Source organism: Sander lucioperca, chromosome 10 (genome assembly GCF_008315115.2).
Source record: "Sander lucioperca isolate FBNREF2018 chromosome 10, SLUC_FBN_1.2, whole genome shotgun sequence".
In the NCBI taxonomy this organism is placed as follows: Eukaryota; Metazoa; Chordata; class Actinopteri; order Perciformes; family Percidae; genus Sander; species Sander lucioperca.
The window spans coordinates 30,584,984-30,608,135 of NC_050182.1; the positions used below are offsets into that span (position 1 = coordinate 30,584,984).

General features: G+C 38.8%; 1 protein-coding gene across 2 annotated transcripts in view; it reads left to right on the top strand.

The window, feature by feature from the left end:
* Positions 1 to 23,152, top strand: part of col14a1a (collagen, type XIV, alpha 1a) — a 146,116-nt gene that overhangs the window by 60,795 nt on the left and 62,169 nt on the right. For both annotated transcript variants that reach the window (XM_036006281.1, XM_031298735.2), the window contains exons 23-28: positions 2,528 to 2,644; positions 6,010 to 6,156; positions 8,167 to 8,241; positions 10,723 to 10,862; positions 13,812 to 13,935; positions 22,937 to 23,080. In XM_036006281.1, the coding sequence (XP_035862174.1) occupies positions 2,528 to 2,644; positions 6,010 to 6,156; positions 8,167 to 8,241; positions 10,723 to 10,862; positions 13,812 to 13,935; positions 22,937 to 23,080 (747 nt within the window). The remainder of the gene's footprint in view (positions 1 to 2,527; positions 2,645 to 6,009; positions 6,157 to 8,166; positions 8,242 to 10,722; positions 10,863 to 13,811; positions 13,936 to 22,936; positions 23,081 to 23,152) is intronic.

The window sequence follows — 23,152 nt, forward strand, 5'->3', positions numbered from 1 at the left end:
CATTTCTATATGTACAGTACAAAATAATCTGTATGTATAATAACTTTATCTCCAGTTTTGCATTTTCTTCATGAGACACAAGCAATTCACAGTGCACTGATACATTCAGATGTATCAGATTTTCCCATATTACAGGGCATATTTAAATTCATTGCCCATATTTGTACTTTCCACTGAAGGAATTCTGATTTATTAAGGAGGATGCGTTCAGTCATTTGTCATTTTAATAAGAGAGATACAGTAACATACTGTATATCCCTGGGTACACTGCATTCATTGCAGCCTCACCATGGGAACCAGCTGTGATGTATAAAATAAATTACACATACTAGCATGCAGCATAAAAAGGTAATGATTGGTACCTTGAGGGCCATTGAATGAAAGGAAACGGTTTCCTCCAAATTAAGTTTGTATTGAGATGCTGGAACTAAAAATTAATTTTCCAAGGGACCACTGAGGGCTGCTCGGTCAAACTAGTCTCAAGAAACTTTGTAGTATGCACAAAAAAGGAAATAATATATTTAATTCACAGAATGTGAGAGAAGTTTAACTGACATGACGAGAAACAGGCAGAAGTAGAAAGAAGAAATAATTTGGTCGAAACTGGGGTAGGAAAGAGGGTGTGAAAGTTGGGAAGGCAGATGGGTGCAAATGTTTGGCTTCATATTAAGCAACGCCAGCGCTCTCACGCACACAGAGATATTTTCTGACTGATTGCAGTATCTCCATATGGTAGTCAGTACTCATTTTATTTGGACTTTTGGATAATTAAAAGGTCACCACATCCTCAGTTCCTCTTCTTTTTGTACTTTTAATATTGTGCTTTCCCCTTCTCTCTCATTCTTTTATTTTTCTTTGTCCTAGTTTTAATGATTTTTCTCTACAGTATGTTTAAACTGGCTTTGCATGCTTTCACTTAAGCTTGGTGGTATACTCCATCTTACCAAAACGTGTTTGGTGTGTTTGATTATTGCTGCAGACAAAAGTGGGGGCAGAAATGTCTCAGACGTCCCTCAAGGAAATAAATTCAAAGTTCTCCTAGACCAAATAAACTTGTGGAATAAAACAAATATGTGGCCTAAAACCAACATTGTTGCAGTCAATAGTTGGTGGTGGCAGAAAATGATTTTGCCAGTTTGGCTTGCCAGTCCGTGCACTCACGGCAATCAAGCCCAAATGCAGAGCTTCATGTTGGTCATGAACCTGCCATTTACTGTACCTATGCAAACATGCCAACTTGATCTTGGTTGAGTAAACTGCCAGCTGACAAAGTTTCTTATTGTATGTACACATGTACACACCACACATATGATTATTACTGTTATTACTATTATATGATTATATATGTCCACATTCATGTGTTAATATGTACATATATATATACATATATGTGCATGCTAGTGTGCATTTTGCATGGCTGTGTATGAGAGTGAGTCTAACTTTGCATATCATTGAATAAAAATAAGGGTGGTCATATGTATTATTCACTAGTATTTAAAATAAGGCACCTGCCATATGGTCCCAGTATAAAATGTCCATTTACTGGCGCTAGAGACAAGTTTATTTTATACCATCAGCAATTCTGTTAACAAGGGGGAAAGAATGAGAAAGAAAGCAAGAGCGAAGAGAGAGTGACTCCTGGGAGGTTACCCTAAAATCTCACTGCCAAACAAGCAGCTATTTAAATTGCTTGCAGTGTTTTGCATTTTGCTGCATCATGCCTCATTGTTTCTCCACAAAACAGTTAAACACCAAGCCTGACTAATTTAACTACTTTGAGATTTGTTCTCACATCTACACAGCTGTGTGTTGTAACTGGAACTGTCAGTATAAATACATTTCCAACATTTCCACTTTACATATGGTAACTTTATGTTAATGTTTTAGCTATCAGAAGACTAAAATAGTTTGATGCAGTTCTAACCCTAACTTTAAGTTCAGTCAGTCAAAGTTTTAGTGACACATTATAAAGTATGTACATGATGTGAAGTTCGTAAAGCCATGTTGCTCTCTGTACAGCCAAACTGACCACATTTCTGTCAAAGTAGTTTACTGTTTACAGTTTAATGATATATCTATGCAAAATTAGTTCTGATTCCATCTGATTCCTGACACCATTAACAAGATGCAAGGTATCCTTAACGGAAATAGTTTGGTGCAGAACTACAGTAGTACTGTAGCCCACATCATTCATGGCTGGAGCCAGCCAGAGTGCTATGTGGGTGTGAGTTGGAGTCTTGGAGCATCTGGTGGTTGGAGGAGCTTGGTGGTTCTTTCTAGACAAGGGACAAAAGAGACAATAAAGAAAAAGTCAAAGTTTAGAAAATGTGAAAAGGTGCCACAGTTTTTCAGAAACTAATTTATTTTTTTCCATTATTGTTAAACATCAGTTATAACTTACGTTTCCATGTACATTACTGTAAACCATTCGTTCATAAACAAAAGCGACCAGTGTTACAAACTTTAGGTTTGATGTTTTTTAATTGATCTTTGTCATTTTTCTATCTGCTTGTCTCTCTAATCCCAGTGATCCTTGGTGTCTCTGGCTTGTCGACCTATCAGGTACGTCCCAACAGCCTGTGTGTCCAATGGCTGCCTCTTCTACATGCCACGTTATACAGAGTCTCCATACAGTCTACACTCAGTAAGTACATTTACCGTTAATGAGAGCGTGTGTGTGTGTGTGTGTGTGTGTGTGTGTGTGTGTGTGTGTGTGTGTGTGTGTGTGTGTGTGTGTGTGTGTGCGCGCGCTTGCGTGTGTGACACGCACTATAAGTCAGTCCTTATCTCTTTTCTCTAAGGTGGTGGAAAAAGTGAGTTAGTTAATTTCTTGCTTGCAAGCTTTCATTAGTTTTGCTTTTTTGTGTGAGAATGGGACATCAGACAGGCAGCTCACTCCAAGCATCAACTTGATTGACTTACCTGTTTTGAATTCAAATTAAGTGTAATGTCATCATCTTGCTGAATTGTAGTCTGAATCACACCTTTAAACTGCAGTTTCATAAAAATGAAATATATTCGGACGAAAGTAGTAACACTAGAACACATGCATGGTCACACAGTCAACAGCTGTTCCCACATTTTTGGTGTGCCCCTTCGGTAATCCCGACATTTTTCAGCGTTCCACGTTGTAAGAAACAAGGCTTTTGCCAGTGACTGGAATACATTTCAGTCAGTAAATCAGAAGTTTTACTAGAGTACTTGGTGGGGTGGCTGGATTGAAACAGAATGTTTCCTTATAGATTTATAGTCTATCCTTGTGAAAGTGTCTCCTCTCTTTATTATTAACACAAAGACAAGTCAGCTCAGGACTCTTTGGTTGTGTGTGTGTGTGTGTGTGTGTGTGTGTGTGTGTGTGTGTGTGTTTGTGTGTGTGTGTGTGTGTGTGTGTTGGTTACTACCTTCCAAAGTCATCTGGATTCATATTGATATGAGCCTCTGGTGAAATAAGTGTTATATATTTCTATCATTTTCATATTGCAGTGGTCTACATTGTAAAGGATATTCATGTTGTAGAAAGGAAGGGAGATATGACATGCACCCAATCTCTCCCAAATAAACGACATGGGAGGAAACCGCTTTGAGGATTGTTCATGTCATTGCATGAGAAATAAAACGAATAAAGACACAGTGTATGACCTTTAGTAGCTGTTTAATGCTCAGCTCACTCAGTTAATAAATGGAAAAAGGGAGACAGAGGAAGAGAAGAAAAAGAACAAGGGAACAAAAAACTCTTAAAAAAGGAAAGAAAGTAATTAGCAAAGATATCTAACAAAATATATTTAAGCAAATCAGTCAGCTAAAGAAAAAAATCAGTTTAAACATCACCAATTGAATCAAGTGTCTTAAATATAAAAACTTTAATAAAACCATTGTACAATATGTCTTGTTAACAAGCGAGTATTTTGATGGTGGTCCACTCACAGTAAACAACTTCAAGTTCAAGTTTTATTTTTATTTATCCTCAGGGATCTGAGGACAATAAGCATTTCATTTCAGTTCATAACCATTGTCTTTAGCTTGTTTAAAAATGGAAACTTTTGTATGACTTGACTTGACTTGCTTGATTGTCACAAAAAATGACTTGGACTTACTTGAGACTTGAAGGTTAAGACTTGAGACTTACTTGTGACTTGCCCATGTGTGACTTACTCCCATCTCTGCTTGTTTGACAAGACAATGTGTCTTCTGAGAGAACAGCCTACAGTAAATCAAATGTTCGCTCTGTTTTAAAAATGGATTTTCAATTTTCAAATAAATGTGAGTGTTGGCTGGTAAATGTAAAGATTAGAGACAAGAATAAAACTACTTCTTGATGGAAACATGCACAGTACGTGATATATGTACACGTTTTACTGTCTTTTACTGTCACAAAAATAACAGAAAGGAGTAAGACTTCTCTCTTCCATCTTCCTTCCCAAGGGGGTAAGCGAGCGTCTGGAAAGCGTACCTCCTATGGGGAGTTTCTGAGGCTAATAAGCCATCACCTAGCATTCCATTGACTCCCATTCATTTTGGCGTCACTTTGACAGCGAATAACTTTACATCTGAAGCGTTTAAAGACTCTATTTGTCCATTGTTTATTTATAAAGAAACACGACAATGTATAAAATGCTCCATTACCTTGTATCTCACATTATGGCTCCGTAGTAGACGTTTTTGTAAAAATAGGCTAACGATTGTGTCATAACCATGCGACTTACTGTCGTACAGAAGACAAATTAATAATTAGTACAGGAAAAGCTCACAGGCAGTTTCGACTTACATTAGCTGTTTAAGTTAAATTACTAATGTTAACTAGCATTTTAGTTAGCAATAATTAGCCTGTGCCTATGCTGTCTCCTTACATATACCTACGCTCTCCGTCTCTGTAAGATTCGGAATGATTCAGATTTCTCTTGGCACAGCTACCAGAAGACTTGCAACTTTCAGACAGGTTGCTCATGTCACATCTACGTCGTCAAGCTCAGTTTGAGGCTGCGCAGCAACGCTCAGCCATCACCAGAAAAGTGCTTCACTGGTCTCTGTGGAAGTCTACGGCGTCGCGTTGTTCTTTTACTGTCAATGTTCCTTCCCTCCCATACTTTTCTATTTATCTCTGTTTCTCCCTCCCTCCTGTCTGAGCAGCGACTGCATGTTCAAGCTGGAGTTTATAGATTTGGTTTAATCCACTAGAGACAGCCAGCTGCTTAAACACCTTCTCAGATGGAAAAATGCACTCTCTCTGTGACAGCTGTTTCCCTAAACTTTATTATCTATGGGTGTTTCCTGTGTGGAGAAGTGAATTTGTCACTCTCTAAGATGAGAGACACATTAGGAAATAGAATTAGACTAATGAAAATGACAAATAACAGCTATTAGTGCATGTGTGTGTGTGCACTCCCAGTTTCCAGTTTGTCATCCATTGGAAATTGACAAGAGAAGAAGAAAGAAAGAAAACAAGTGATTCTTTTAATTTTTTTATGGGCTATAGTGATGTTTTCCTGCAGTGATTTTTACTGTAGAATTATCTAGTTTTTTTGTCTAGTTATCTACCTTACTTTTTGGTGCATTCATCTGTAATAAATCTGCTAGAGATTGGATGAGTTTGATGTATCACACTCGACTTTGACCTGGTTTGTTGTGAAACTTTGAGATGAAGCTCAAAAGTGTATTCAGATACAGTCAGTTTAAGGCAAGATTTTCACATTAAGTTTGAATTTCCAGATGACCTGAGCAGATGCTTCAGCAGCTAACCTTTAATGTGCCCTGGAGCAAGGCACTAAATTACCTGACTGCTCCAATAAAGCTGCTTAGAATCCAACTCTGAAAGAAAGTGATTGTACTTGGCAGCTCCGAGGCTTCAAGATGCAGAACATGGCTTAAAAAGAGGAAATGTGCTCTGTAAAAACAGTTAATGTGAAACAGAAGCCGTAGAGGGATTTGAGCTTGTTTGGATTAATGACTCTTGATCTGAACTTCATTTATTGTCATTTTCTTTTTCTTTTTTTTCTTTTTTTTCACTCACAGATGGTCAGAGGCAGGAAGTGAGCCTGGGAGGTGGTGCTTCCCGACAGTGCTTCTATGACCTGACTCCCAGTAGCCAGTACCAGATGAGCATTCACACCCAGATGCAGGAAATGGAGGGACCTTCTGTCTCCATCACTGACATGACGCGTATGTTGCAAATGTTTTATACATTGTATATACGTATATGTATATATACATATACGACATATATATATGTCCTAATGTCCACATTTTTTTGCACTCAGGACAAAAGCAGCTAAGTGGAATTTATTTGAGTTTCATCCCATTCATTGACATTTTTCATCAACATTTTAAGGAGTTTGACTCACCCTTTTAATTCACCTATTTCTTGTCTATCACTCACTTACTTGTTTCTTAGTTCTCTCTCAATTTTCTCCCCTTGCCTTCCCAATTAATCCTTCCAAACTCTCTTTACAGTCTCTTTCTCCATCTGCCCCCCCCCCTGTAGTCACCTTCTGCCACGCATCTGTCTCACCTCTGCAACTTTCTCCTCTACCTGTGGTCGTTCTCTCTCTCTCTCCCTTTCTCTCTTTTACTCTCGCCCTGAGAACATAGAGGCTACGGTTGCAGTTCATTGGTCAGCTCAGGAGGTGAGGTGAATCGCACAGCTTCAGGGACCACTAGTGCTCAGCTCACAAGCAGCGTTATTTAGATGGATAGATGTGCATGCACACACAACGACTGATGTTGTTGGTCCACAGATTTTAAGTCGACAGTAGTAAAGCTCTACAATTGGATTTCAGCAACGGTTGTAGGTCCATAGACAAGTTTAGAATTGTTAAGATACTTAATTGTGAGGAAAATGTACCTAAATATTAAAAGTGAATGTGCTTATTAGGCACAATAGTCTCTTTCAGAGTGCTAAATTAGGCAATATATTATGTTTTTGTTTTTTATAATAATTACTGATGCAATAAAATGTAACAAAAATGTTGATCTTGTAGCTGGTGGGTGTGGAGCTAATTTTAACTACTTTATATACTGTTAGGTAGTTTATTTTATAACAATACATGCTATTATATAAGAGGATCACATCCTTTATATGTCTACCAACTATATACTACTACTACTACTACTATAGCTGTCAGATAAATATAGTGGAGTGGAAAGTGCAGTATCTCTCTTATAAATGTCGTAGAGTAGAAGAAAGTAGCATAAAATTGAAATAGTAAGGTAAGAGTACCTCAAAATTACTTAACTACAACACTTGTAAATGTACCTTGTTACTTACTGCCTACAGAAGCATTCTTATCATGTGTTTGTAGATGTATTTAGGGTGGAGAGACAGTAAAGAAATAACATCAACAATAGTAATATGGTGGTTCTTTGACATGAACATCTCCTAAGCCCCAGAAACTCTACAGTGTTTATTGTTCATTGACATATGCCACAATCTCACATTCTAACACATTGCTAATTATCATGTTTGTCACCAACAAGTTAAACAGAAGAAACATTTGAGATCATTCCATCTACTTTCATGAAGTATGTGTCGCTTCTCTGGGCAGTCGCGGATGTTTCCGAGATGATTTACTTGCTGTACCCTAGTTTGACAGAACCCACTGCTCTCTGCAAAGTAATTGGCTTGGCACTGAGGCATACCTTAACCTGGGGGCTGTTTTGACTTGAGAAAAAACAGCCTCTGGTCAGACAGATACTACAGTAAACTGATGAAAATAGTAGTCTTGCTGTCCCCAACTTATTGAAGGTAGGGAAGAGAGATATATAGAAAGAAGGTAGAGATAAAGTCTGATTGCTGTAACTCAGTGATGGAAAGAAAGATAAACAGAGTAAAACACAGCAGCTGGATTGCTCATGTACACATAATACTGTCTATGATGTACACGTAGGTTGTATATACAGAATGCACTAGAAATAACGTAAATATAAATAATAATAGGAAATAAAACTTCCAAAACTTAGCTGTCGGAGAAGGGAAGAGGATTAGGAAAGTTACAGCTTAATAGAAACAGGCTACTGCTGTCTCTCATTTTGCCAGCTTATTGACTGTTTGTGTGGTTGTGTGTGGTCGGCACATAAAGATGATGATGGTGCCACTTGTCACTGCCATCATGATCGATTGCCTTGTCTTCTTTCCCACATTTTGTGTTTATGTGTGTGTGTGTGTGTGTCCAGTGCCAGCGCCCACTCAAGCTCCGACTGAACCCCCCACCACAGAGCCCCCTCCCACCATCCCACCTGCTAAAGAAGGTGAGCAAGAAGCCAAACACAAAACACACACTCTCATATTATTCGTCCAGTGTTGTACAGTAGGTCATTTTAGTGTTCTGATTACTTAATATGGTAACTGTAGTCACCTAACCCTAGTGAAATGCATTTTTGGTTAAAATTATACAAAGCCGTACACGTAAACTTGTAAGCTAGCACACTTAATATATGCCAGCTGTCATATACAGTATATGTCATCAACAAAAATTCTGCAGAACTTGCAGCAACACATACATGCAATATTTGTAATGTGGATGTTTTATGAGGTGGTAATAACAGATTCTTTCTACATGACCAATAATCAACACTACTGAGCGCAATGATGGAATAATTCTTTTGAGTGTTTTATTTGTTACCCATCTTGTTTGTTGTCACTGTATATTTATAATAAGACAGTTATGATATTACTACAGTTAGCTCATTTTTATATTTCTAAGGGAAAAAAAAATCTGTTGCTCAGCTCTTCAGTTGTTGCTTGCATTTATTAACTTTGATGTACTTAAAGGTGTAAAATTCAATCAAGGTTTGTATTGGCAGATACTTGCAATCAAATGTGATTATGAATTATGGGGATTGCGATCGGGTGCAAACAAAATCTGATTGGGACAGTGCTTCACAGGGAATTGTAACCAGTTATACAGAGCAGTAAGTTTACTCTTAAATTTAAATCAATGATCGACACCACACTTGCCAGTGCAAGCTATGCTGCTCTGGCCTGACTTTGAAACAGGAAACAAAACAGTTTACTTTTGACAGAGTAACTTTCTAATGTCACTCTGTACTCGTTACACAGCTGTGAACTGTGTTTAGTTTCAAAATATTAACAGTGACCTCAAAAACTTTGGTGGCACTATAACTAAATCAGGAAGGTTCAATTTAAACTAAACAAAAAGGAAAAGTCAAAAAAACACTTGAATGTCTCACACAGGAAGTCTACGAGACGTTTACTATAATTCCACAATGACTTTATTGGGTGAACTATACACCGTCCACTGTGGGTTGCAGCCAATGCCATAATAAAGAAATGCTCCTCTAATCCTGGTTTATTAGCTTGTTAGCTCAGGCTCAGCAGAGCTAACCTGATCACTCCCACCTAGTTTCCGCGTCAGTACAGTTCGCTCCAAAACACCAGAGCACCAAGCACCAAGAGCGCAGCAAACTCTACAGACATGAACCGATACACCCGCTGAGCCTGTCTGTAAGCATTTCTGTCTAGGTTTCTGACCTTTGTTAGACTGATGCCTAATGGCAGGCAACCTTTACTTAGGACAGAAAAAAAAACAAAGGTGCACCTGTTGCTTAGTTGATCTTATGATCTTAAGTTATGTTTTTATGTAGATTTTAGAATGTTTTTTTCTGTCTTATGAAGTTTGTGTTGTAAAGCAACAGATTGTAGCACTATGCCAAAGACAAATTTCCCCTCGGGGACAATAAAGTGTATTCTATTCTATTCTGTGTCTATATGTGGAAGAGAGACAGCCAGACAGTAAGAACAACAAGATGAAGAGAATGAAACAAAGTGATGGGCAGGATGTGAAAAAGACACAGAGATACAGCTGCAGAGGCCAGTAGGCAGAAAGAGAGACACATGAGGAGAAATACAGTGGAAAGAAGTGAGAAAAAGACATGCTGTATTAAAGCAGAGACAAGACAGAGAGAAAATGATGGCGATGAGTGGTGGTTGAGTGGTTTCAGTAATATCACAGCTTTTATCAGAATCAGCCACATAAAACCGTGTAATCAAAACATTCTCCAGCTGACCTTTAACTTGACATTTCTGACAAGCATGAGAGCTCCACCTATGAAGTTCTGTAAAAATATACGATAATAGCATTTGTCTCTAGCAAAAAACAATAGGACCAGTAGAGCAGATTTTTGTGTCGATACAGCTGAGGTTTTTCCCTGGCTTGAAAGACTTGTTGTCATGAACGGGATTTGGGATTTAGCAAAGAACTTGAGTTTGAAAACTTGTTAAAACCACAAAACAACTTTACAGCAGTAAATATAAGGCTACTGGGAGTCTTTTAGAAACCTGAGAAGACTAAAAGATGAAAAGTCACTGCTGGACCAGGAATATGAATGAGCAGCTTATGGAAGGAGAAAAAAATACACAAACACATATTGCATATAGCACATTTTTGTGGTCAGAAAAATCTGTTTCAAACTCTGAATTTTAGAGCGTGCACTATACTTGTAATCTTATAAACTCTCCCATGTGCAAATTAATCTGAGGACCCAGCCTTTGCATATTTACCCTTTTGCAGCGGATGTATATTTGCAGTGCTTCATACTATGCATATTTACTTAGAGTCTGAATATATTAGGCAGCCAGTTAACATTCAAGTTGTGCTTTGTCCTTTGCAGACCTTCATTCTTTATGAAATTACTTATTTAAATGCAGAGACAAAATAATGTGCTGACTAAATCTATATATCTCTCTTGTCTGCTTGTCTTTCCGTCTAGTGTGTAAGGAGGCCAAGGCTGACCTGGCATTCCTGGTCGACGGTTCCTGGTCCATAGGAGATGACAACTTCATGAAGATCACGCGTTTCCTCTACAGCACCATGGGATCACTGGATTTGATTGGCCCGGATGGCACCCAGGTCAGTCATGTGACCACACCTTAGTCATTTTTACATCAGGGAGAATCTCAAAGGAAGAACTCAAAAATTAAACCGTAATTAACAAGTTTTATGTGCACGCACACACCTCAATGGCATCAAACTACAACAAAGGAACACAATGGAAATAAGTCCTGTGGCTTTTTTTGTGGTATCCTTGATGTTATAAACAAAACAAATCAAAATACTTGTATGATTGGATCACACCTCTATTTTACCAAATGCATCAGTACATGGGAAATGATTTCTGGATTAAAAATGTAAGAATTCAGTCTTGACTATCTGAGTCTGAATAATGTTGCAGTGAGTCTACTTGGAGTGCTGGTATTCTCTTGTATGACCACTTGTGGTTCTTGTGTCTAGTCTAAATGTCTGTGTCTTGTGAAAATGACCGTATTGCCAGTTTATACAGTACCATACAGAAATACAAATGTGCTGAAGGCTTTTAATTTTTGTTCAGTCGCTTTGTAATTCATTCTCTTTGTTAAAGCATTTTCCTTCTGTAAAATGCATGCTCATGGAAAATTAAATGTGCAGCAGATGCTGGGGATCTAGCCAAAAGTAACCACACTGAAAACCATAAAAATAATGAAATATAGAAATGACATGTCTTAGTGTAATCTGTGGGTAAATAACCCATTCACAGAAGAGAAAATGTTGTGAAAATTATATATTTGTTCATTTATTTTTAAATATATTTTTTGTAGGATAATCCCCCCAAAAAAGAAACAAAGCCCTGCCAAATATGGAGTTGTTAGACATGATGTTTTGCAAGCACAGCACAGTGTCTAACTTATAATAAAATTCTCATATATCCAACAACCCATTGCCCCCCAACTCTTGTGCTCCAGCCAACTACCTCATCCTCTGTCCTCCATCTTTCATATATGGCAACCCATTTAACTTTCAAGATTGCAGAAGAGAAAGAAAGTTTTAATGTGCTTTCTACAGACTTTTATTCAGTAGATAATGGAATAATGGAGACAGGACACTGTCCATAATGAAAGGGTGGAGAGTGATTCAACATCATGGCTGACTCTCTCAAAATCTGCAGCTTTCGTTCTATAACCAGCGAGCAATTCCTTCCATATTTTCTTTGTTGACAGAAATAGAAATTATGGACATAACAGACTTTTGGCCTAATGAATCCTAACCAACCTCAGTTTACAGTTCGTGTTTTTGACACATGTGGGCTTGACTCATTTATTATTTGAGGAAGTCTGCTGCTGTTGGCATTAATTGACTCTGTAAGTATGCTTTGGAGCAGAATTTCCCCCAATTTGCTTTGGCTGTCCTCTGACAAATAAGCAGGACCACAGCCTTGTATCTACAGAAAAGTTTAGAAAAGTGAAGAGGAACTTTAAATCCCTAGTGAGTAAATCTTTACTTTCTGGCAAGACTTTCTTTTTAGTTGCTGTGCAGTATTCGATTAACTCTGCTCATTTTCTGCCACTGTGTTTTGTGCCAGAAAACATTACTTGTCTGGCAGGAGTGGTGGTCGTAATCATTTAGGTCTTGATGCATTAAAAGCTGGAATAATGTTCAGATTGTTCAAGCATCGACTAATGCACTATCAACTTGATTCTTCATGAGCAATACTTTAAATCACATTCCTACAGTGAATATTACCATCTTCACTGCCGCAAAGTGTTTGTCATGTATCAGGTTCATCAGTAGTAATGTCAGGCTCTAACTTGGGGCAATAGTTCTCTATTGTCATTGTGAACTAATTTCTTAGTGCTTCTTGCCTGCATGGCCCCCACACTATGTCAGCAGAGCTCAGCTGGTTCATTTGTCATACTGTAGAGGTGCTTGCTAAACCTTTTTCTTTCATTTGTGTAATGTCTGCTGTTACGCAGTTTGCTACCCTCAGTGTGGCCCATAACCCTCTGGCAATAGGCTTCTAAGAGCAAAACACTGGCTGTAATGTGAGAGAGTTGGCTGTACAGTAGAGAGAGAGTTGGCTTGTAAATGTAAGCCGCCCTGAGCCAACAACAGCACCATTAGCAGTCTGGAGGTAATGATAGTTGTTCTCTCCTCTTAGAGTAAGCCAATTAGATTGATTATAGTGCAGATTTGCGAGTTTGGACATATATATATAGTATATGTATTCAGTGAATTTTCACCTAGAGACTTGCATAAAATAAGGCTGTAGTATTCCAGTTTGATGTCGTGGTCTTTTACTTCATGTGCTCAGTGTGAAAATATTAAGACCACTAGCACTGACCAGGTTGAAAATGAGTTGAAATCCGTGACCAACATTAAACCAGGAAAGTCACACATTTTGGCTTCTTGTGTGTGATGTACAATTCAATTTGTACAGTATCCACTTTGTGGGGCTGCTTCGGCCCAATTTGTATAATTACAGTGTTTCCTTCTGCAAACAAAGGCAGCATCTGTTTGATACTGTTGTTGCTGTTGAGCATAAATGCAGAAATTGTAGGTAATAATGAGGTTAGTATAAATGTGCAGACATTTGGCTTCATAGCACTCACATCATGCCACATGAGCTGCTTGGAGTAATGGAGTAATTAGCCTTCTTGATTTGGAGTAAGCAGAATTAAACCTGCACACACACGCACGCATGCACGCACGCACACACACACACACTCACTCACGCATGCACGCACTCACACACTCTCACACACACACACACACACACACACGCACGCAAGCACGCACGCACGCACGCACACGCACACACACACACACACACACACACACACACACACACACACACACACACACACATTTCTGTTGTATTGTGACTGAGAAGAGTGTGAGCAGATGATCATTTTTGTGTGAACTATTCATTTAAGGCATGTTTGAAACACCAGGGGTCCAGAAGATAGAGATTTAAGGTATAATTTAATTTGACATATGAACTTATTTCACTTATTTTTCTGTCTGTCCGTCTCTGCCTCTCTGCAGGTGGCCATTGCTCAGTTCAGCGACGATGCTCGGACAGAGTTCCAGCTGAGTTCCCATGGCAACAAGGAAGCGCTGTTGGAAGCTATTCAGAGGATCAGATACAAGGGAGGAAACACCAAGACAGGTCAGAGCTGTGTGTTATTGGATTATTGTAACAATAGTTCATGCAATAAAACAAGGTAAATTCAGATGTCAGTTTACAGTTTTTTCTGATGGCTTAGGCACATTCTTTGTAACTATTGGCTATTTTTGCAAAACTCTACACACAAATAAGAAAACCTTTCACCAAATCAGCAAAACATTGTAGTTCTCTTGCAAAAGCTAATAAACCTTGCTTAACTCTTCAAACCTTCGTAAAAATGGTATTTTCGTATCAAACAGTTAACACAAGCCATCACATTAATAAGCACACAATGCGCCAACTACACACTGATGGCATGAATAAAGAACACATCTGACTTTTGCTTTCTCTGTGCACAAGGTAGGCTATGTCAGTTTGAGGTCATACTTTTGTCATAGTTCTGTAAACATACAGGTATCCAAACTTCAAGTATTGGTGTTTATTTACACACATCAAAACAAACACAAGTGCTTTTTTCCAAGTCAAAACACAAATAGTAATTTCAATTCAATACAGTTCAATCAGTCTACTTCGTGTCGTCTCTCTGGGTCCGACCACAAAATTTCGTCTACATCGCATGCAGTGTCCTCTAGTCCAAGGCACCGGGGAAAATATCTTCTGGAATGCCGTATCCAGCCCTGACATGATGCCTGGTCAATATCCCCACATGCCTCCTCCATTGCCTGTAAAAGGGCTATGCGTTGATGAGGATGACGGTCATAGACCTTCCAGTGCCAGGCAGAGAAGAACTCTTCAATTGGATTCAAGAATGGAGAGTATGCAGGGAGGTTGAGTACAGTGAAGAGTGGGTGATCTGTAAACCAGTTGCGGACCAAAGCAGCCCTATGGAAACTAACATTGTCCCATATGATGACGTCTCTGGTCTGCTCTGGTCTCTGAACGTTAGTGAGCATGTCATGTAAGGTGTCCAGGAATGTAATGATGTGTGCAGTGTTATATGGGCCTAGGGTTGCATGATGGTGAACAACACCTTTTTGACTTATAGCTGCACTCATAGTTATGTTACCACCACGTTGTCCTGGGACATTGATTATGGCACGGTGTCCAATAATGTTCCTGCCACGTCTCCTTGTTTTAGTGAAGTTAAAACCTGCCTCATCCACAAAAAGCAGCTCATGACCCATGGCATCTGCCTCCAGCTCCATCACTCTCTGGACAAGACAAAACAAATGCAGCACAGCAGGCCCATGCACAGCTCTACAGTATGCACTTCCAGATTCAGTACCAATGATACTATAGCTTACCTGCACATAGTCATATCGCAGTTGTTTCACACGTTCACTGTTTCTTTCAAAAGGGACTCTGTAGATTTGTTTCATTCGGATTCTGTTGCGGGCAAGTACACAACATAATACAGAAATGCTCACGTTGTGTATGTTTTGGAAGGTGGTGTCATCCTCAATTATGCTGCTGTATTTCTCGTAGCCTTATGGAATTATTTGCAATCACCATATTGACTATATGGGTCTCTTGTTCTGCAGTGAACATCTGGATGTCTAGCAATTCTGTAAAGTAACAATTTCAGTATTTTTACATGGTATTGTTGTGTTTCTCATTAGAGTATGGCAGTGCTACAAAACTTATTGCATAGTGACTGTACTAACCGATTCTCATTTCGAAATGTCCTTATTTTCTATTTACTATGACAGTGTAGCGGCTCAAGCTAGGCTGAACCCTTTGGCCAGCTTCCCTCAGGGTCATTCCATGGTTGATTACATGGTCCACTATTGTAGCTCTGATGTCATCAGTAATTTTATTTCTTACTCTTCTTACCCTTCCTCTTCCCACTCCTCGTCCTCCTCTTGCTCCTCCTTGTCCTCTTCTTCTGACTTCACCTCCTTGTCCTTGTCGTCCTCTCCCTCTCGCTTCTTCACCTCCGCGTCCTCTTCCACCTCCTCTTCCTCCTACTTCTTCACCTCCGCATCCTCTTCCTCCTCCTCTTCCTCCTACTTCTTTACCTCTGCGTCCTCTTCCTCCTCCTCTTCCTCCTACTTCTTCATCTCCACGTCCTCTTCCTCAGTCTCCTCTAGTTCTCACTCTTCTCACTCTTCCTGCTCCCTCCATTGTACTCACACAGACAGCTCACCCGTGGCTTATTTATAGTGCTTAGGCTGATTGCAAAGTGAACTAATTATCTAAAACAGTTTTCACATGTGACAGTGTGCCAGACAGTTGGCAAAATAGTGTAAATAATAGCCATACATGTGTATAGTTTTGCTAGGAGTGTGTTGATCATTTGGAAAATGAGTGTAAAGCAGTGAGTTGTGTTTGCAGTTCCGCAAAAAGAGTGCTGTGCAGTGGATTGTACCTACAGTTTTGCAAAGTGTGTGTTACAAAATTGCAAACTGAGTGCAAAGCAGTGTTTGTGCTTTTAGTTTTGCAAACTCAGTGAGTGGTTTTGCTATAAGTATTAATAGTTTTAGAAATTGTGCTATGACAATCACGGTTAGGGTTTAAGCATTCAGAAAAAACTGTAATACCTTATTTGAAATTTTTCCCAATCTCTTCACAAAACAATCTCACCACAGGGTCTATTAGCTATTCTGGAGCTTTAAATCATAATACACAGTATTCCTTAGCAAATATAGTTTGGCCATTTGTTGTGGAATTGTAGATAAAAAATAAAAAAATTCAGAGCACTCTAAGGACTTCTCGTCCATGCTGGCTTGAGATTGAAAGTTTATTCTTAACTTGGAAGCAGCTGTTGACAAAACTATCTCACCACAAGGTCCATTAGTAGCTGATCTGGAGCTTTGTCCAAACCTTTATGACAACTGGACAACTCCATTTTCCCAGAACAGCTACTAATGGACCTTGTGGTAAGATTGTTTTGTCAACTGCTATTTCCAAGGTCAAGAATGAGCTTTAAACCTTAATTTACCACAAACAATCTTGATAAGAAAACTTAAAGAGTTGTGAAATTTGAAACATCTCTATTAAAATGCCAGTTTTCACCAATTTCATGATACTTGTTGAAACTATCACATACTGCAGAGAGGAAATACTTTAATTTGAAAGCATACAGTGGCTTGCAAAAGTATTCATACCCCTTGAACTTTACCACATTTTTTCACGTTACAACCACAGCGTTATTTTATTGGGATTTCATGTCATAGACCAACACAAAGTGGCGCAGAATTGTGAAGTGGAAAGAGCCATCAGCTCCAGAGCTGATCGCACTATCCTCTCCCCACTTATCCCTTGCTCCCCCTTCTTACTCCTCTCTCTTTTATTCTCTCTTTCATCTCCTCTGCTCTCTTGCCAACCTCCTACTGTCTTCTCCTTCACTTTATTGCCTCTTTGTTTTCCTTTTAAGCGTCCTGTTAGGTTGGGCTGTCCAGATTCAGGAGCAGACACGGAGGAAAGGTTGGAAACAGGGATAGAGGTTAATTGAACACAAAGGTAATGATTGTGCTTTGAAATCCTCTGGGGCTGAGAGCGGGCAGACAGGCGAGAGGCAGGTCCAAAAAAAAACAATTCGGCACAGGCAGGCAGACTGGGCTTCCAGGACTGAAGCGGGTATCTGGAGCAGGAGCAAAAAAAACACACAAAGTCAATAAGCATAAAACAGGAGATACTAAAGGCAGACTGTCAAAAAAACACTTAGGCTGGCTGTAGAGAGTGTTACGACTTGGGTGAACGGACGATCTGGCAGAGACTGGTTGGAAAGCCAGGGTTTAAGACAGGAGCGGTGATTGCTGGATCTGCTTCAGGTGAGTAGGAAGAGAACCAGGAGCGCCACACCCACTCAACCCAGGACAGACAGATGACAAAACAAAACACAAGGGAGAGGGAAAACAGACAGAACCCACTAGGACTGGGGAGGCAGCAAGCCAAACCATGACATGTCCTCTCTTCTTCTACCTTTTCATTGTTTTCCCTCTTTTCCTTCTCAGCATTCCTCCTTTTTTGTCTCCTATTTTTTATCTTCTGTTTTGTCTTGTGTCCTTCTGTTTTATTCATTTCCCCCATACTCCTTATACGTCTACTGTACTGTCTTATAATTTAACAGGTGAAAAGTGGTGGAGTTTTAGCTGACAGGGCTGTGTGTGTGTGTGTGTGTGTGTGTGTGTGTGTGTGTGTGTGTGTGTGTGTGTGTGTGTGTGTGTGTGTGTGTGTGGTCTACAGAAGAACAGAAAACAAACCATAAAATGTCATCTTCCACACACAAAGAAAGAAAGATGGGCTGCCAACTCTTACACGGTTAGGCTAATGCCTACGGACTCACAATGTCTCCCTCTCCCCCTTTCTCTTTGTCTCTCTCCCACACATACATGCACACATACACTGCCTCAGCATAGCATTAATCTTCTTTAGTAGCTCACACATAATGCCTATTGTTCAGGCTGTCCTTATTTCACAGCTTATTGCTTATATATAGATATATGTATATATTTTATTTTTTAGATTATACTTGAATTCATATAATAGTTCCTTTATTTTACATGTTTATATACATACATACATAATAAAATATATATTATCTATATTTATTTATTTATAAGATAATTCAGGCAGAAGTGAATTTTCTGTTCTGTTCAATGATTTTTTATTCATGTTTTGGTTTTGATATTTTACCCTCCTTGGTTAATCTTTATGCTAAACTATACAAACACACATATATAGAGCTGTATGCTCTGAACCTAAACCTTCTTACTTACATCTTACTCCTCTGGTCTATTTAGAAATGGATCAGTAGGGAATTTGGCTTTCAGGACTGAGGCTTGCATTACAACTATGAAGTTTGCACTCCAAACCCAAACATTTCCCTTTTTTCATTCTTAAACCTCAACTCCTCAGAGACTCCATCAGCGCCCCCTCACTGGGTCTAAATCTCCCACAGCTTTAGTGCCTTTTTTATGCTTTTACTGTAAATGACTAGCTTACTTTATATCATCTGTCCTATAACCCTTGGGTCAAGCAAACACAGAAAACACATTTTAAAATGTGCTTAAGGGGCGGCCTCTAGCTCACCCAGCAGAGTGTGCGTCCCATGTGGGCTGAGTCCTTTGCAGCAGCCCGGGATTGGGTCCGACCTGCCCTTTGCTGCGTGTCATCCCCCCTCTCTCTCATCCCCCCTCTCTCTCTCTCTCTCTCTCTCTCTCTCTCTCTCTCTCTCTCTCTCCCCACTTTCCTGTCTATCCACTGTCACTATCTAATAAAGGAAAAAGCCCCACAAAAAAAAAAAAAAAAAAAGTGCTTAAAACTATGCACGGATCCACAGTAAAGTAACAAACGTCTTGTCAGCGCTACAGGATTCCCGCACCCTTTTTTTGTGTGGATAATATTGGACAGTAGATTTGAGTTTCCTAATCATGTTTATCCATTTTGAAACATTTAGTTTAAACCTGCTTATTTTAGCTTAGCGTTTCACATCTGGGAGCTGCCCTCTAACTTGGTCGGCAACAGAGCTTGTACTGTATCTATTGGGGATGAGTACTTTGCTCAATGGCACTGCGAAGGTTTGAGGAGGAGGGACAGTCTTCAAGTCTTAAGCCTTCTCTCTGTACACTTTGTATAAACACTATGCAAATAATGCTGCCTTCATTAGGACTTTACAGTCTGATTTTTTTCCCCCACCATCAGTACCCTCTCATACGAGTGTGAGGGAAGAGCATGTTGAGGATTTAGGGTGTTGAAGCTGATATTCTAGGATTTGGCTTTTCGCTATGCATTTATTCATAAAGGTATTAGTGTGCCTCTGACTGGCTTGGTTAATGATTGATTTAATGTAGCTGCATCTGTAATAGTCTTTATCCCTGGATATATACTGTAGTGTGTATACAGTGTATGTATGTGTATATATATATATATATATATATATATATATATATATATATATATATATATATATGTGAGGAATTGTGAATAAATGTGTGATTGTGGGCAAATGTAAAGATTTCTGTGTGTGTGTGTGTGTGTGTGTGTACAGTATGTGTGAGATGACTGACTTCCAATATGTAAAATAGTGTCTTTTAATCCTTTATTGTGCAGTAATATATTTCTACATTAGATTATTCAAGATGTGATTGGCCTTGTTTTATGATTTTTACTTGAGCAGCCAGTCTGACTTCTTCAGCTGTAGTAATGCAGTTATGTGAGACCCTCACTCAATTTATCAAGGTTTATGAGTCTTTTATGAGTTCAGGAATAGATGTATGAATGGCCCCTGAATGAGTTTCACTGACATAAAAGCCACTGAGACCCATTCAAAATCCATTGTATATTTTCAATAATGCATTTGATTGTCCACATTTATTTCTTACTGATTTCTTACTTACTGTAACCTTTCAAAGATTAGAGAATTGTATAGCGCTTTCTTTTCATAATCACACATAATATAACAATGTCCTCCCAGTCATACAGATTTTACAGCCACATAAGAACTGGGAGAAAAAGTCTCCTACTTCTTTATATTGCACTTCAGATGCTATAACAGGAGAGATGATTTCAACCATTTTTTTTATTTTATCCCTTCTTATGTGACAGCGAGAGAACTGTTGCCGGACAGGAGGCTCAATCTGAACTGATAGGGATTTCTTCACACACAAAAAGGGATCGCTGATTGATGATGAGCTTTTGAACCCAAAAGTCAACCCTGACATGTTTTTGTTTTGTTTCCATTTTTGTTCCTGCCCTTTCTCATCTGACCTCTTCCTTCTTCTTTTTCAAGCTTTTCCCCCCACTCTTTCTGTGCCCTCTTACCTGCCCTACCCTTTCATCTTCCACCTCCTACCCAACCCCTCCTCTGTCCCATCCCCTGTCTCCTCTGCTCTGTGTCTCACTTCATGCCTGACTGGCTGCTGTAATTCCAGTCTCGCCCCAGCGTGATCAGAGGACAGTGTAGAAACAGATGTATCACTGGCAAATACAGCATAACACTTTACAGACCAAGCACTCTATCATTTGTCACCACTGACAGTCTGAGGATTTTGGTTTGGTTCGAAATTGGGAGACAGAGACACCATACACATTCTCACATATACATTAAGTGTTTGGTCAACTTAAAGGGCCATTTACTGCTTCATCTTGTATTGTTTTTTATTGCAAAGTTCCCTGATACTCTGCACTAATCTTAATAAATCAGACACACTCTTGAACACACACAAGGAGTGAGTTTTAAAGGGCAGTGAGAGTTAAGAGAATTAATGGCAGTGATTGTCCATTTAATTATGAAAAGGTCAGGTGGAGATAAGTAGATTAACTTTTTGAAGTATTAATGCAAATCATGATAAAGCATATGCAAAAACTGCACACACATTGTTGCCAATATTCAGTATGTGTGAATACAAATTTAGATGAATTGAAGCCATATATATATATATATGTGTGTGTGTGTGTGTGTGTGTGTGTTATTTTAAGTGACTATACCTTGTAATTTGTCGCTGCATCTGTTCAGAGTTCATGTTTCAGCAGTAGTCAAGTTCACTTTAGTTTTCAGCAGTAGAGAGAGCTGTCTGGAGGCAAATATATCAATAGAAATACCATAAGAAATATAGTATAATATAACACAATGCTTTTAAATTTAACATTTAACCTTGCTAATAAACTGTTGACTGAATTTTATCTTCCGACCTTCAAGTGTTTTTTGAGGGGTCTTGAAACACAGTGATACATAAGGCATCATTAAATTCACTGACACGTATGTATTGAAACCACATTGGCTGCCTTTTTTTGCGGGTCTTGAAACCTTTTAAAGCTGTCTAGACAGATTGTTTTTGACTGATTAAGTCCATTAGCAGGTGACGTGCACACTGTCAAAGGTTCATCTAATTTTAACTTTCTGACAGACTGGATTTTGACATTTCCATCTTTGTCTCATATCTAAGTGTTCAAGTCTCATTGAAATACCTTGGACATGTTTTGCTTTCTGGCATATTTTAATCTTGGTTCAGGAGTGTTTAGGTCACTTATTGCCATGTAATAATTATGGGCTTGAAAATATATTTTATTAATGTTGGTGGAAGATTAAAGAATACTTCTTTTTAATCAGCAAGTACATTAAAATTGTAGCAAAGGTCACAAGCATTCGCACCCATGCTCGAGATGGAGAACAGGATTTGTTTTAGACTGTTAAAGACATCTGTGCTTCTAATAAGTTGGTTTGCCAAGCTTTTATTCCTCTGTTCCAAAATGTTCTACCAATGAAGAAATAAAGCTTCATATCAGATGACGGTGCTAAGAGTGTTGTGGAGAAAGTATAAGCACCACATAAAGGACCATGCTAGTTGTTTTGCATTTTGATTTTAATGTATATGTTATATTGTATGGTTTGAGTTAGATAGACTCAAAACAATCACTTGGCAGCTTTTATTTTTCTCAGAGTTATTATTCAGTCAGAGACACTTACGTCAAGGAATTGACCATTTGTAACAAATGTTTATACAGTAAGATTGGGCAGAAAAGGCTCTGCTGTTTGAGGGAGCTCTCAAAGAATCAGAGAAACAACAAGGATTATGCTGAGAGAGCTAACCCTCCCTTAATAAACATACAGGAGCATTAAATCTTAGTTTAATCAACAATACGAAATATCTCATATGAGGAGGTTGGGGTGGTGAAGGGAACTGTGTCAGCAAATGGCAGATGCTTGAACGTAAGTAGCAGTGATAAGTGTCAGGTTTTAATGTCCTGCTGTACACCTGCATGGATATAATGGTACGTTACTAGTCACACAGCTGGGAATGATTGCAAAGTACCCAATCAGACAGTACAAGTGTAGCTTCAGTGCTTTGTTTGTGTAACATAGCAAAATATTGACAAAAAAAGATACGTGTACTGTGATTAACTATCTAATTTAAGTTTCTGCACATTCATTTTATAGTTTTACAGAAATTAACAGAAACAAACAAACCTAAACACCATGGTATGCTTCAAAAAGCATGGCATAAATGTTAAGTGTACTGTAAATGGTTATATGGGCTAAAAATGTAAAAATACTGGTATGAGTTTTAAATCATAAGGTTATTATTCTGTCCTCCATCAGGTCGGGCCATCAAACATGTGAAGGAGACTATTTTCACCCCAGAGGCCGGAGCTAGAAGGGGCGTTCCTAAAGTCCTGGTTGTTCTCACTGATGGACGTTCACAAGATGATGTCAACAAAGTGTCCAAGGAGATGCAGATGGATGGTTGGTATTTTATAGACCAAACACAGAAAAAAAAACATTGGTTGTTTACTAAAGTTCTGAAAAAGATGTCTA